Source organism: Palaemon carinicauda, chromosome 40 (assembly GCF_036898095.1).
Source record: "Palaemon carinicauda isolate YSFRI2023 chromosome 40, ASM3689809v2, whole genome shotgun sequence".
Taxonomy (NCBI): Eukaryota; Metazoa; Arthropoda; class Malacostraca; order Decapoda; family Palaemonidae; genus Palaemon; species Palaemon carinicauda.
In genome coordinates, this window is record NC_090764.1 from 40228514 (window position 1) to 40244235 (window position 15722).

The 15722-nt window shown below is 43.1% G+C and overlaps 1 protein-coding gene across 1 annotated transcript in view; it reads right to left on the reverse strand.

Moving 5' to 3' along the window:
- Window positions 1–15722, reverse strand: part of LOC137631718 (protein downstream neighbor of son homolog) — a 129678-nt gene that overhangs the window by 62379 nt on the left and 51577 nt on the right. Inside the window, exons 4-5 of the mRNA XM_068363600.1 lie at window positions 14462–14575; window positions 7774–8015 (exon numbers count right to left, since the gene is read on the reverse strand). Coding sequence (XP_068219701.1) covers window positions 7774–8015; window positions 14462–14575 — 356 coding nt within the window. The remainder of the gene's footprint in view (window positions 1–7773; window positions 8016–14461; window positions 14576–15722) is intronic.

Sequence of the window (15722 nt, forward strand, 5' to 3'; positions counted from 1 at the left end):
CGAGCAGGTACTCAAGTACTCCATGTCAACACAGAACCAATTTTCTCCTCGGCCCACTGGGTCTCTATTGGGGAGGAAGGGAGGGTCCTTTAATATATGATCACCGGGTAAGTATATTCAAAAATTTATTTTATTAATAAAAATAACATTTTTCAATATTAAACTTAGCCGGTGATCATATAAGCTGATTCACACCCAGGGGGGTGGGTAGAGACCAGCATTACATGTTGACATTATTATGAGCTAAGTATTTTGTATTTCATTTTAGCAGTTATTCAAAATAACAAACATAAAATAAATAAGTACCTGGTAAGGAAGTCGACTTGAACAATTACTCTGCCTTTTTAAGTACGTCTTCCTTACTAAGCCTCGCGATCCTCATAGGATGCTGAGCGACTCCTAGGAGCTGAAGTATGAAGGGTTGCAACCCATACTAAAGGACCTCATCAAAACCTCTAATCTAGGCGCTTCTCAAGAAATGACTTTGACCACCCGCCAAATCAAGTAGGATGCGAAAGGCTTCTTAGCCTTCCGGACAACCCAAAAACAATAATAAAACATTTCAAGAGAAAGATTAAAAAGGTTATGGAATTAGGGAATTGTAGTGGTTGAGCCCTCACCCACTACTGCACTCGTTGCTACGAATGGTCCCAGAGTGTAGCAGTTCTCGTAAAGAGACTGGACATTCTTAAGATAAAAAGACGCGAACACTGATTTGCTTTTCCAATAGGTTGCGTCGATTATACTTTGCAGAGATCTATTTTGTTTAAAGGCCACGGAAGTTGCGACAGCTCTAACTTCGTGTGTCCTTACCTTCAGCAAAGCTTGGTCTTCCTCATTCAGATGGGAATGAGCTTCTCGTATTAACAGTCTGATAAAATAGGATAAAGCATTCTTTGACATAGGCAAAGATGGATTCTTAACTGAACACCATAAAGCTTCAGACGGGCCTCGTAAAGGTTTTAAATAGAACTTAAGAGCTCTTACAGGACATAAGACTCTTTCTAGTTCATTTCCAACCATACGATAAGTTTGGAATATCGAACGATATTGGTCAAGGCCGAGAAGGCAGCTCGTGTTTGGCTAGAAAACCAAGTTGTAGAACATGTAGCCGTTTCGGATGAGAATCCGATGTTCTTGCTGAAGGCATGAATCTCACTGACTCTTTTAGCTGTGGCTAAGCATATCAGGAAAAGAGTCTTTAAGGTGAGATCTTTCAGGGAGGCTGATTGTAGCGGTTCGAACCTGTCTGTCATAAGGAATCTTAGTACCACGTCTAAATTCCAACCAGGTGTAACCAAACGACGCTCCTTCGTGGTCTCAAAAGACTTAAGGAGGTCCTGTAGATCTTTATTGTTGGAAAGATCTAAGCCTCTGTGACGGAAGACTGATGCCAACATGCTTCTGTAACCCTTGATAGTGGGAGCTGGTAGTGGAGCTGAAAGAGATCGTTCTTTCCTCAGATATAAGAGAAAGTCAGCTATTCGAGTTACAGAGGTACTGGTCGAGGATACGGATACTGACTTGCACCAGTTTCGGAAGATTTCCCACTTCGATTGGTAGACTCTAAGGGTGGATGTTCTCCTTGCTCTAGCAATCGCTCTGGCTGCCTCCTTCGAAAAGCCTCTAGCTCTCGAGAGTCTTTCAATAGTCTGAAGGCAGTCAGACGAAAAGCGTGGAGGCCTTGGTGTCCCTTCTTTACGCGTGGCTGACGTAGAAGGTCCACCCTTAGGGGAAGTGTTCTGGGAACGTCTACTACCCATCGAAGTACCTCGGTGAGCCATTCTCCCGCGGGCCAGAGGGAAGCAACTAACGTCAACCTTGTCCCTTCGTGAGAGGCGAACTTCTGCAGTACCTTGTTGACAATCTTGAACGGAGGGAATGCATATAGATCTAGATGTGACCAATCTAGTAGAAAGGCATCTATATGAACTGCTGCTGGGTCCGGGATTGGTGAGCAAAATATTGGGAGCCTCTTGGTCATCGAGGTTGCGAAGAGATCTATGGTTGGCTGGCCCCAGGTGGCCCAAAGTCTCTTGCATACATCCTTGTGGAGGGTCCATTCTGTTGGAATTATTTGTCCCTTCCGACTGAGACAATCTGCCATGACATTCAAGTTGCCTTGGATGAACCTCGTAACTAGTGAAATGTCTAGACCTTTTGACCAGGTGAGGAGGTCCCTTGCGATCTCGTACAATGTCAGAGAGTAGGTCCCTCCTTGCTTGGAGATGTACGCCAAAGCCGTGGTGTTGTCCGAGTTCACCTCCACCACTTTGCCTTGAAGGAGAGACCTGAAGCTTTTCCAGGTCAGACGTACTGCCAGTAGCTCCTTGCAGTTGAAATGCATTGTCCTTTGATTCGAGTTCCATAATCCCGAGCATTCCCTACCGTCTAATGTCGCACCCCAGCCTACGTCCGATGCGTCCGAGAAGAGAACGTGGTTGGGAGTCTGAACAGTCAGGGGAAGACCCTCTCTAAGGTTGATATAGTCCTTTCACCAAGTCAGACAAGACTTTATCTTTCCGGAAACCGGGATCGAGACCGCTTCTAGCGTCTTGTCCTTTTTCCAGTGAAAAGCTAGATGGTATAGAAGAGGACGGAGGTGTAGTCTTCCTAGTGACACAAATTGATCCACGGATGACAGTGTCCCTACCAGACTCATCCACAGCCTGACTGGGCAGCGTTCCTTCTTCAGCATCTTCTGGATGGATAGCAGGGCTGAGGGTTGATCGTCTTGTTCAGCAACGTCCTCATCAGAGGGTTCCTCATCCGAATCTGATGAGGAAACGGCAACGGAGTGGGCAACGTCTGACTCGCTGAATCCGGTCGCACTGGTGGATGCGTGACGGAGCCGGACGCAATATCATGGCACTGCTGCACAGTCTGTGAACTGTCAACAACCATGGGTGCGCGAGGAAGTACAGCGTCAACCCGAACTGTCTAGACTGTCTGGGTTGTGCAGTCAACACCCTACCGGGTTGCTGAGGTTGACGCACTGCGTCACAACAAGTCACCTCTGCTGGTTGTTGAACGTCTTCCTAGTGACACACTGAACGTCAACAACCACCTCCGAGCGTCGCTTAACGTCAACGTGCGACTGGCAACCCACACTGGGTCGCATCGGTGGAGGAACCACCTCAACTGGCAGACGCGAGTAGGATACCTCAGCGTCAACAGGGCGCACAACCAACCGGTTGGAAGGTTGTTGGCCAGAAGGTTCTTCTCCACATTTAAGTCCTCTATCAAGGACAGAAGCTTGGACTGCATGTCTTGCAGCAAAGCCCATTAGGGTCTACGGGAGCAGGTGTGGCAACAGACGGGGTTGGCGACTGAGGCGGAACCATTTACCATCCCTGGAAGCCTTGTTATGTGTGACATAATAGAACAGCAAAACTTCAAAGGCTCGACAAAAGTTGAGAAGTTGACCTGTAAACAACTTGGAGCGTCTCCTGGCTAGGCGCCAGGGCGAGTCTACCAGAATTGAGAAGTCTATCTGGGCAGAGGCATGAACTCCCAAGCCGAGAACTTCTCTCGTGTTCTATCAGACTCTCGCTCTATAAGCCAGTTTAAAAGAAGGGAAATCAAAGGCTGTATCCCTAAAACTCCTCCTGGTGCAAAAACCAGTCGCCTAGCCAACGTAACGCTCTATATGGATGGCGAGAGAGCACTAGCTTAACAACAACGGCTTCGAAGTAGCTAGGCCTAGTGTAAGTTCTGACGTTTAGGCGAACGAAGAGCAGCAGTTACAAGATCCGGACGAAGATCCTTAAAAAATTATCATGATTTAATTAAAGTCCATAGGAGGCTAAGCAGCTTAAGGCTCCTCTCCAAATGACAGAGTCCTCAAAGGAATATCAGTAGGAGGGAGAACAGCACTTTCTCATCTACAGGAACCTTGTCCGATAAAAGCTAGGTTATCTCAGTGAGTCTCTCACTGGTGCATTAGTAGCAGACCAGAAGGCAACGTCATGTAACTGCTTGACAGTCTGTGAACTGTCAACAACTGAACTGTCAACCACAACAGGTGCGTGAGGACATACAGCACTGGTGCATTAGTAGCAGACCAGAAGGCAACGTCATGTAACTGCTTGACAGTCTGTGAACTGTCAACAACTGAACTGTCAACCACAACAGGTGCGTGAGGACATACAGTGTTCACTCGAGACTGCTTTGACTGTCTATACTGAGCAGTCAAAACAACTCTAGAATGCGGAGGTTGACGCACAGCGTCAAAACAAAGCAACTTAACTCCACCCTCCTGTTGTTGTGGTAACTCGCGAACGTCAACGGAGGGTTCCGTGCGTCTGTGAACGTCAACGTGCGGCTGGCAGGGTACACTGCGCATGGGTGGTGGAACTCTCACAGCCGGAGTGCGGGAGAAGGTAGCCTCAGCGTCAACTGAACGCACAACCGTGGTTGGTTGTAGGCTAACGGGTGCAGCGTCAACCTTCTCCGCACGATACTCCTGCATTAAAGATGTTAACTGTGTCTGCATGGTCTGCAGCAAAGACCACTTAGGGTCTACAGTAGCAGGTGCGGCAACAGACGGTGTTACTGCCTGTTGCGGTACCGCTTTGCCTCTCTTAGGAGGTGAGCAGTCGTCGGAAGACTGCAGCGAGTCCGAACTGACCCAGTGGCTACAACTGGGCCGTTGGACTTGCGCGGAAGGGACCGACTTGCGCTTAATAAGCTGCGAGACCTTGGTCCATGGTTTCTTACGAGAAAGCTCTTCCGCAGACGAGAAGTAAATGGGCTCTCTCGTCTTTGTGTGGGTGGGGCGATCTTGGGTAGATACGCCCGAAACCACGGAGGGAAACGTCTGTTCGTTGATCAAGGCCTGACGAACCCATAAGTCGTTCGACATTACTTCTCCCCTGGGCTTGGGAGCTTGCAAGAGGTCCCGGACTAGGTGAACGACAGGCACGAACAGACGAACCCTCGGACGCAACACTGTAACACTTTGCGCATATCACTTTATCACTTCGATTTTCTGTTTTGCACTTATTTCACTGAAATCGAAACTTTACTGATTTCTACCTGAAACACGCAATTCTACCCTTCATTAAAAGGTAGTAATTGCGAAAACAGTCGTATAATGCAGCTCATTAATACTAGCAAAAACAGAAAACATATATAAAGATAAAGAATTCAGTGGCTGGGAAAGAGACTAAACACTAGTTCAAATAAACTACGTTTACAAACTCTCACCGCACATAGCCTGGGGACAAGAATAAAACCCTAGAAACGTTTACCTTCTTCCCCGTACAGCGACTAGGGAGGAGAGTAACACGAGAACAACGTTACCCGCTTGAACGGAACGTTTTTTCTCCTCTCTCTCCCTCCGTCTCTATCTCTCTCTCTCTTTCTCTCTTGATTTCGCACCTGAGAGAAGAGCCCAATTATATAACGTCAAAAAAACATGTTATTTGGCTAAAGGAAAAAAACTGAAAGGTTTTCCAAATAAAAAGTTCCTTTAATTTAGAATTTAAACCATTTAAGTTAAGAAAGAATGAACGAAACGTCAGAATCGATTTACTCTTACTGCAAAGTGAAACCGTGATACACTCTCTCTCTATCGTAACGATAGAGCGCATGTTGAACGTCCTGAACGTCAACAACTGCGTTGTCTAAAAAAACTAAACGTTAGTTCATCTTTGAAAACAGTACGAAGACTATCAAAGAAATTCTTTCATAAAACATTAAATTTAAAAAGTTTTAAATTCCTTAAAGGCTAAATACGATATAACGGGCTCAACGTTGATTAACTTCGGTTCCAAGTTAGGACCGCCTACTATCAGGAAAGGTCGCATATAAACAAAACATAAAAATTTATTTTTATATGTTTATAATAAATGGAAAGTTAATCGAAGAGGCCTAATAAAGGCGGAGAGATATAAAATATATAGATCTATAACGTGTTAAGCAAAATTACTAAAAACCTAAACACACTTCCGTCTAAGGGAAGGGTCGGCCATTTAAAAGTGAAAGAGAGTCCATACTCTCTTTGTCACCATAATTAAATCTATCCAAAACGAGTTCAAGTTTTGAGATGAAGATAAAACCCCTGCATAGCGAAAGCTCAAAACTAGAATAGTGTACTTCACCAAATAGTTGTGAAAACAAATCCAGTTAGTAACAGCGTATTTAGTAGGTCTTGCCAGTGGCACGACAGAGAGAAAATTGGTTCTGTGTTGACATGGAGTACTTGAGTACCTGCTCGACAGATGGCGCAGTTGATGTACACCCCCACCTGTATAGCGATCGCTGGCGTAATTTGTCCTTAGGTTTTTCTGTCGGGCAGCAGAGCTGACAGCTGATATGATCACCGGCTAAGTTTAATATTGAAAAATACAAATTTCAAATATTCTTACCATTCTTACCAAATTATTGAGTTTTTATTTTTCTTTACAACGATGTCTTTGGATTTGAAATATCTTTGTAAATAATGGAGAAAATTAGTTTTCTGGGGCGGCCTGTGACGGCCGGTGAGAAAGGTCCTTCCTTATACCTTTCCTAATATAAATCTTCCAAATATACTAGAGAAAGATAAAAGCATGGAATGCAGAGGTTACAACCCTCGCGCGAACACCTTGTAGGTGTCGTGTATTAAACAAAAGCGTGTGTAAACCACTATTCACAGGTTGTCTTCCATTTAGATAATCCCTTCATCAATGGGGAGGGCCGTGACAGGCCCTAGATAACATGGTTGAACTCCCCAACGACACCTACCACGCGCGCCCTCTAGGACATCCTTCTGTAATTGGACTTGCAGCAAGCAGAGTTTTTTTTGGGCACAGTGTTTTTTCGAAGAGTTTCTCGTGGAGAAAATTAGTTTTGAATGTCAATAACCATGAAGCAGAGATATCGGCCCTCAAAGTTTTGCAACAAGAATACAAAGAAACATATCACAATATCACTATTAAATACTATTTCAATTGGCAATGATAATTAGATACTATTCTCAATTACTTTAAAATTAACTACTTACTACAGTATATCATATAGCTTTCTCTGCTAATTACCGCAAACCGGCCTCAAATCACCCCTCCAAATCTAAAGGGAGCACTACTCACTCAAGGTGAGGGTATCAGGAGGTGCCACCTAATGCTTTGTTACTTAGTACAGTTTTACAAGGACTATCTTTTCCCTATATTTAGATAGAATTCTTCTTTTACTTTTAGGCATGATAAGGATACCACTACAGTTTGCTAGCACTATAAATAGCAAGAAAAAAAAATGACCACACTAAGAGCAAAAGGCTCAATAATTCTTTTCCCTAGTGGTTTTTGGTATTCACTCAGACAATGAGAGAAAGTGTTAAGCTGCCAAAATCTGACTTAGCAGGATTTTTATAGTACAGTACATTACTAACAAGCTTCAAAGACCAATTTTGCTTTCACTCAAAAGGTACTCCTATGCAGGATGACTGTTTGAGAACTTAATTAGGACAATATTAAATAGCAGTCTACTTCTGATACTATCATAGTACGACATACAGGGTATCACTGGGCTGAAATAAGCTAAAATCAAAACAATTGGTAAAATCAAATAAAAATTATCATAATCACAAAAAAATGAGAGAATAATGTATAAATGAATGACACAAATTATGGATACGAATGAAAAATGAAGGAAAAGTAAAAAAAACATCCAAATGGCACCAGCCTTCTTTACCCATTAAAGGCCAATGAAAAAGTCTGGTCATGGGACAACATAAATGCACCAAAACTTAGTCTCTACGATATCCTAAAAGACATGAGAAGTAAAACTTACCATTCAGCAAGAAGAGAATCTGCTAATTTTGGGTCATTCCCAAAAATTCCAGTCTGGGATGATATCTTAATATTGTCTCTTGGGAAAAGTTGAATCCATGGAAGATTTGGGTGTTGCCAAAGTAAACAACATTGATAAAACTTAGCATTGGCAGAAGTATCCAGAGTGCGATCTTCATTTTCTTCTGATGCTGAACTAAGACAACGAACAAAGCCTGTTGTGCCTGAAGCTTCCTCAGATGTCTACAGAATTAAACATGCCAATGAGTTAAAACAATCACAATTCAGTAATGATACATTAAACCCATGTTTTAACACAGTGCTATATATAAATAAGACACTACGCAAAACCCTTTAGGTGTCCTTAATCTATGCTTTATTCTATACAATATTAAAATCTAAGCTGCAATATAATAAAAAAGCAAGAAAATAACTTGCTGAATATTTGCATGATACCTTTCTTTACTATGGGCCTCTCTGGAAGAGACTAAAATAACTATAATTATTATGTTTTTTTTTTTACTACTATACAATGAAAAACGACCATTCAGTAATTTGTAATCAAAGTTTTTATTACAGTACATAATATCTTTCCATCATTAATATTTAAAATCTACTTTTCACTTACCCATCATACTAAATGTCACTAAATACCCTATCAATAATTCCACTGTCTCCAAATTAGTTACCCATTCACTTGCCTCCATCATTAACTTCTAGTACTTCAACTTCTCCCATACCTTTTTCAAAATACTTTGTCACCACCTAAATTACATAGCCATCAACTCCTTCAAATTTTAAAACCAGATTACTCATATCAATCTTGAATCAAATAGGAGCAAGCGGAAGTGATCTATGAGCCAGATGATGATTATATGAAGTTCTTAGAAGGTAATGGTGGGTTTGTGTGTTTGCCCAGTGGCACCACTTATCGCATTTAGTGGTGAGAGGGCGAGATCAGGGGTAATAATATTTTTAAAGTTCGGAAGCCAGTGGCTTTGATGATTAAAGCATAATGACTACCAGGTAAGATTTCATTAAATAAAACCTCAATCACAGGTAAACTGTTTGTACATGTACAAAAAACTTTATCCGAGAATCCTTAAGAAATACTGTACGGTTTGATATGCTCTGGGACATAAAATTGTCTAACTGAAAATATGATAAAGAGCGTAGACTAAAATTAATATGGAGCACAGTTTGCTAAGTGTTTACAACATAGCAAACACACAAAAATCAAATGTTCCACTACAGGGTCAGAAAAGCTATGATGCATTGACGACTGACTGTAACTGGGGGAATTCTTCTTCTGTTGAGTAATGTATATGAAGTTAGCAAACACATACAGTATCAGGCTATCATAAAATAGAGTATTATGGGTTTGTGATATATAAGCATGGATTTTCACCCGTCTATTCCTAAAATGAACATAATATACTATGGCAAGGGATTAACTTGCCTTACCTTTTGTAATTATCTAATATTCTAAAAGAAATAAATATAACAGTAATAACTTGCATATAGGCATTTGCATTATTTTAGTTATGCGTGCTTCATTAAATATAAATCCTTATAACTGTGATGTGTGCTCATTTCACAGGTTTGATACTTTGAATAAACAATATCCAATAACTTTATATGATATTTTCATTGTAAAATACATTTTTGAACATACCCGGTGGATATATATACTGTATAGCTAACGTCTCTGACGTACGGCAGAAAATTCAAAACTCGCAGACAATCATAGATTGGGAAGCTAGGTGTACTACTAGCGCCACCACTCGCCAGGATACTGGAACCATTCCACAAGTCCTCAGGTCTTCTCTGCCCATAGGTCTCTAGAGGGGCGGAAGGGAGGGAGTTTAATTATATGTATCCACCGGGTAAGTATGTTCAAAAATTTATTTTATAATGAAAATATCATTTTTAAACATTAGACTTAGCCGGTGGATATATATATATAGCTGATTGACACCCTTGGTGGAGGGTAAGAGACCAGCAGTAAACAACATAGGAATATAACTCAAGAGTTTTGATAACAACAAACTTGAGGGTTCGTACCTGATAAGGAAGCTGACTTTTATGATTCTCTGCCTCATTAGTCCGCTATCCTTATGAAGCCCAGCGATCCACTCAGGGGTCTGAAAGACCTCTAGGAGCTGTCATATCTGGGGTGAACACCCCTATGACAGGACCTCAACCAATACCCTGTATCTGGGCACTCTCAAGAAACAAGTTTGACCACCCGCTAAAATCAAAAGATTGCGGAAGACTGTCCCAGTCTCTACATACAACCAAAAAGACAATAGTTTCAAGAGAAGAAAAAAGGTACAGTATTAGGATTAGGGGAATGCAGTGGTAGAACCTTCACCCACTACTGCACTCGCTGCTACGAATGGTCCCAAAATGTAGCAGTCCTCGTAAAGAGTCTGGACATTCTTTAAATAATGTGAAGCGAACACTGATTTACTCCTCCAAAAGGTTGCGTCCATAATGCTTCGTAGGGATCGATTTTGCTTGAAAGCCACTGAAGTTGCCACAGCTCTGACTTCATGTGTTCTTACTTTCAGCAATCTAAGGTCAGCCTCACCGCAGAGAGCGTGAGCCTCTCTAATCAAGAACCTGACAAAATACGATAAGGCGTTCTTTGACATCGGTAAGGGCGGCTTCTAGACCGAACACCATAAGGCTTCAGACTCGCCTCGTAAATTCTTGGTTCTGTCTAGGTAAAATTTAAGAGCTCTCACAGGGCACAGGACCTTCTCTATCTCATCACCAACCATATCTGACAGGTTGGGAATCTCAAAAGATTTTGGCCATGGATGGGAAGGATGCTCATTCTTGGCCAAGAAACCAAGTTGCAAGGAGCATACTGCCTTTCCAGTACAGAAGCCGATGTTCTTACTGAAGGCATGAACCTCACTAACTCTCTTCGCAGTCGCTAGACTCACTAGAAAAAGTGCCTTTAAGGTGAGATCTTTAAAAGAGGCTAAGTGTAAAGGTTCAAATTTCTCAGACATAAGAAATTTCAGGACAACATCCAGATTCCAAGCTGTAGTCACTATCTGATGCTCCTTGGAAGTCTCGAAGGACTTGAGAAAGTCTTGAAGGTCTTTATTGTTCGAGAGGTCTAGGTTCCTGTGCCTGTAAACCGCAGCCAACATGCTCCTGTAACCTTTAATGGTAGAGGAGGAAAAGTTACGTTCACTCCTAGGGTGTAGCAGGAAGTCAGCTATTTGGGCTAAAGAGGTATCGGACGAGGAAATTGAGGTGGCTTTGCACCAATCTCGAAACACCTCCCATTTGGACTGGTAGATCCTGATGGTAGAGGATCTCCTTGCTCTGGCAATCGCTCTAGCTGCCTCCTTCGAAAAGCCTCGAGCTTTCGAGAGTCTCGATAGTCTGAAGGCAGTTAGACGAAAAGCGTGGAGGTTTTGATGGAATCTTTTCATGTGTTGTTGCTGGAGCAGATCTAACCTCATTGGCAGGCTTCTTGGTATGTCCACCATCCATTGATGTACCTCGGTGTACCATTCTCTTGATGGCCAGAGGGGAGCAACCAATGTCAACTTGGTCCTTTCGTGAGAGGCGAACTTTAGTAGGACTTTGTAAAGGATTTTGAAGGGGGGAACGCATACACTTCCAGGTGAGACCAGTCCAGCAAGAACGCGTCGATGTGGACCGCCTCTAGATCTGGAACTGGAGAGCAGTATGTTGGAAGCAGTATGTTCTCGAGGTTGCGAATAGGTCTATGGACGGACGTCCCCATATCCACCATAGTTTCTCGCAAACCTCCTGATGCAGAGTCCATTCTGTGGGAATGACTTGGCCTCTTCTGCTGAGGCAGTCTGCCATCACGTTCCTTTCTCCCTGTATGAACCTTGTTAGTAAGGTGATGTTTTTCTCCTTCGTTCAAACCAGAAGCTCCCTTGCAGTGAAGTAAAGGAACTGCGAGTGGGTCCCGCCTTGCTTGGAGATGTAGGCTAACGCTATGGTGTTGTCTGCGTTTACTTGCACTACCTTGTTTCGGATTAGTCTTTCGAAACTTTGAAGGGCCAAAAGAACTGCCAGAAGCTCCTTCTGGTTGATGTGAAGACTCTCCTGGTCTTTGGTCCATAGACCCGAGCATTCTAGTTTGCCTAGTGTTGCTCCCCACCTCGAGTCTGAGGCATCTGAGCACAACACATGGTCTGGGTTGTTGTGTGCTAGAGAGAGGCCCTCCTGAAGTCTGAGATTGTCGTCCCACCATTTCAGGCAACTCTTGACCGTCTCTGGAAGCGGAATGGTCACTGCTTCTAAGCCCTTCTCCTTGTCCCAATGAAGGTCGAGGAGAAACTGGAGAGGGCGAAGACTGAGTCTCCCTAGGAAACAAACTGCTCCAGTGACGAGAGTGTTCCCAGCAGACTCATCCACTTCCTTACAGAACAAATGCTCTTCCTTCGGTAAAGACGAATCTTTATGAGAGCTTGTTCTAGTCATGTGGGCGATGGAAAAGCCCGAAAAACTAGACTCCGTATCTCCATCCCCAAATAGAGAATTGTCTGAGATGGGGTCAGTTGAGACTTCTCCTCGTTGACTAGGAGACCAAACTCCTTCGTTAGGACCAAAGTCAATCCGAGATCCTTCAGACAGCGATCGAAGAACGACGCCCTGAGTAACCAGTCGTCTAGGTATAGGGAGGCTCTGATACCTGTCGAATGCAGGAAGCTCGACATGTTCCGCATGAGTTTCGTAAACACAAGAGGGGCGATGCTGAGACCGAAGCACAGAGCTCGAAATTGGAGGACTTCCTTCCCGTATACGAACCTTAGATAGTGTTGGAAGGTCGGATGAATCGGGATATGGAAGTATGCGTCTTGGAGGTCTAGAGAGACCATCCAGTCGCCTTCCCTTACTGCTGCTAGCAGAGACTTGGAAGTCTCCATTGTGAACTTCGATTTCAGAATGAACGCGTTGAGCGCGCTCACATCCAGCACTGGTCTCCAACCCCCTGAGTTCTTTGGAACTAGGAAGAGGCAGTTATAAAAGCCTGGAGACTGGTGGTTTAACACCTTCTTGACAGCCCCCTTTTTTAACAAAAGGGACACCTGTAGGCGCAAAGCTTGTCTTCTTGCGTCCTCCCGGTATCTGGGAGAGAGATCTATCAGCTCTTGGACTAGAGGGGGTTTCTTTACAAAGAGTATTTTGTACCCCTCCTTCAACAAGAGGACGGACCACTGATCTGCTCCTCTTCTCTCCCAAGCCTGCCAGAAGTTCTTCAATCTGGCCCCTACTGCTGTCTGAAGTTGAGGGCAGTCAGACTCTGCCACGACCTGATCTAGCTCCCCTCCTTTTACCTCGTCTTCCATCAGAGCAAGAGTTGCCTCTGCTGGAGGCTCTACCACGAAAGGGAGGAATGAACCTCGATGCAGGGGTGTCCACCTACGGTCTGCAGCCTGAAAACAACGAAGGCAGCACCTTGCGACCCGTTTTAGATACCAGGTCATGGGTGTCCTTCAAGGCTAGCGATGAAGAGAACTTAACCACACCTCTCCCATGATAAGGGCGATCGTTACGTGCAACATCAACCGCAACTCGTGATGGGACGTCTGTTTGTAGGTTAAAACCTATCGTTCCCTTTCGTCATTTGACATTCCTTCTCCCAGGGGTTGGGGGCTTGAAAGCGGTCTCAGACTGGGTGAACGACAAGTACGAACAGACGTACCCTCTGCAACACTGAACACATTCTTCGCACCTTTATCACTAACACTGGCACTTTTCAACAATTTAACGTCGGACATTAGCTGGTTCCTGTCCGTAGCAAGCGACTCGACCTTGGCACCAAGGGCATGAATTGCCTTCATCATGTCCATCAGTGAAGGCTTGTTAGTGCTAGTAGGGGGTTCATGGTCTACCACTACAGGGGAAGGAATAGGTACAGGTACATGGGGAGAGGAGAATTCTCTAGAGTGAGAAGAGCTTCTCCTAACCCTATCTCTCTCTAACTTACGAGTGTACTTCTCATATTCAAGCAACCCGGTATCAGATAGAATAACACACTCATCACATCAATCCCCTAACTGATATATTTTACCTCTACATTAGTTACAAATAGAGTGGGGATCAATCGAGGCCTTAGGAAGGCGGGTCTTACAGCCTTTCACACATTTCTTATACACAGGGGAAGGGTCGGCCATTTTGGAATATCCAGAGAGAGATCAAACAAGCAAGGGTCAAAAATAGTAAAATCAAAAAGAGTTTCAAGAAAAGTCGTAGGAAAATCCAACCAAGCGAATGCCATTAACCAAAAAACAAGTACTTCACCAAAGCTGTAGAAAACAGGAGGTTATGCGCGCCCATGAAAGTTCCCATGTTGTCGCCACAGCGGCAGAGAAGAACTGAGGACTTGTGGAATGGTTCCAGTATCCTGGCGAGTGGTGGCGCTAGTAGTACACCTAGCTTCCCAATCTATGATTGCCCGGGAGTTTTGAATTTTCTGCCGTACGTCAGAGACGTTAGCTATATATATATCCACCAGCTAAGTCTAATGTTTAAAACTTTAATTTTAATAAGTATTTCACGAGGGAATAATGTACTGTACATCAATGGAAAAGTAACCATCCATCAAGTCACATATATATATATATATACACCATAAAGAATGAGAATAATAACACATTAAGTTCTTTGACTGAAAAAATACAAACCTTAAAATTATGTTTCCAAGGAAGAAGCTTGGGGGATCTGAAACGGATTTTTGACTTCAAACTCCAGTCAACAGCTAACTTATGTGCCCAAGTTTGTTTGGATGTACTATCATCCTGCAAAACAAAGTGAATACTGTACAGTATATTTCATTAGAGCAGTGGTTCTTAACCTTTTTTGGTAATAATAAAAAAAAATCCTGTCCATATTAACTATCGCAACCTATACTCTTGTTCATATTTTGTTTGAAGATACAGTAATTACGCTTCCAGAAATGTGAAACAACAAAGTTTGAATGTTATTTGCAAGCTCAAACACATATCTAAATCATTAAAAAGGTACATAACGACAACTGGTGAGCGCTGGCAAGTAGACACTCACTGTCCAATCAAAGACTCTTCCCTTTTGACTTTTGGCTCAGGACAGAGGAGTGGTTGTGGAGGGAAGTTTAACTTTAAATGACTAAGGTTTGTAGAGCTATGAAAATACACATCACTTTCAAAATATGTTATTTGTTTCCATGAATATATAAACCTTTCATCCTTTGAAATAGGAAAATTCACTCATTGGTGGGTGGGAAGTCTCTAACAGCTAACTTGTTAGTTCTTTTTCTTTCCTAGAATATGCCAATCTCTCTTGACCTGTACAGGAGCAAGGGAGATAACTGCTGCAACCTCCTATCAAACCATCATATGGATAAGTAGGCTAATAAGTCCTGGCCAGTAGTTGGTTACATACTGTACCTGGTTCACGATCAATGAAGAAATCTTTCTACCATGAAGGGGAGATGCAATCTGGAATAAACTACCTTGTGCAAAGTAGCCAATGGTTAGGTATTCATTATTCATTACACCAACCTCCCAATTGTAAAGGGATGATGGAGTAGAGCTACTCCTTTCAAATCCAGTCTAAAAAAGGTGTTCAGAAATGTAGCTTACCAGAATTAATGTCAGATCCAGCATGTAACAGTACCAATGCTTTATCCCTAAGTGAGGGGAAGGAAAGAAGATGCGGAGGAGCCAGTCATTCTACCTTTCCTCCAGACCTACAGCAAACATCTTAGCATAGACAAAATGCTTCCTGTCCTGTAGAGAACCTGGACAGGATAAACAGCTACTAGAGCCGCTGCTACAGGGCAAGAACAAGTGTTAAGAAACTTATGGGTACGCTCCTTTGAATAAAAGGCTGTGAAGATTAGGATACTTCGAAACTCCTTCATCCGCTGTCTAACAGTAAGATTCTTTGGAGTCTAAAGTAGGATCA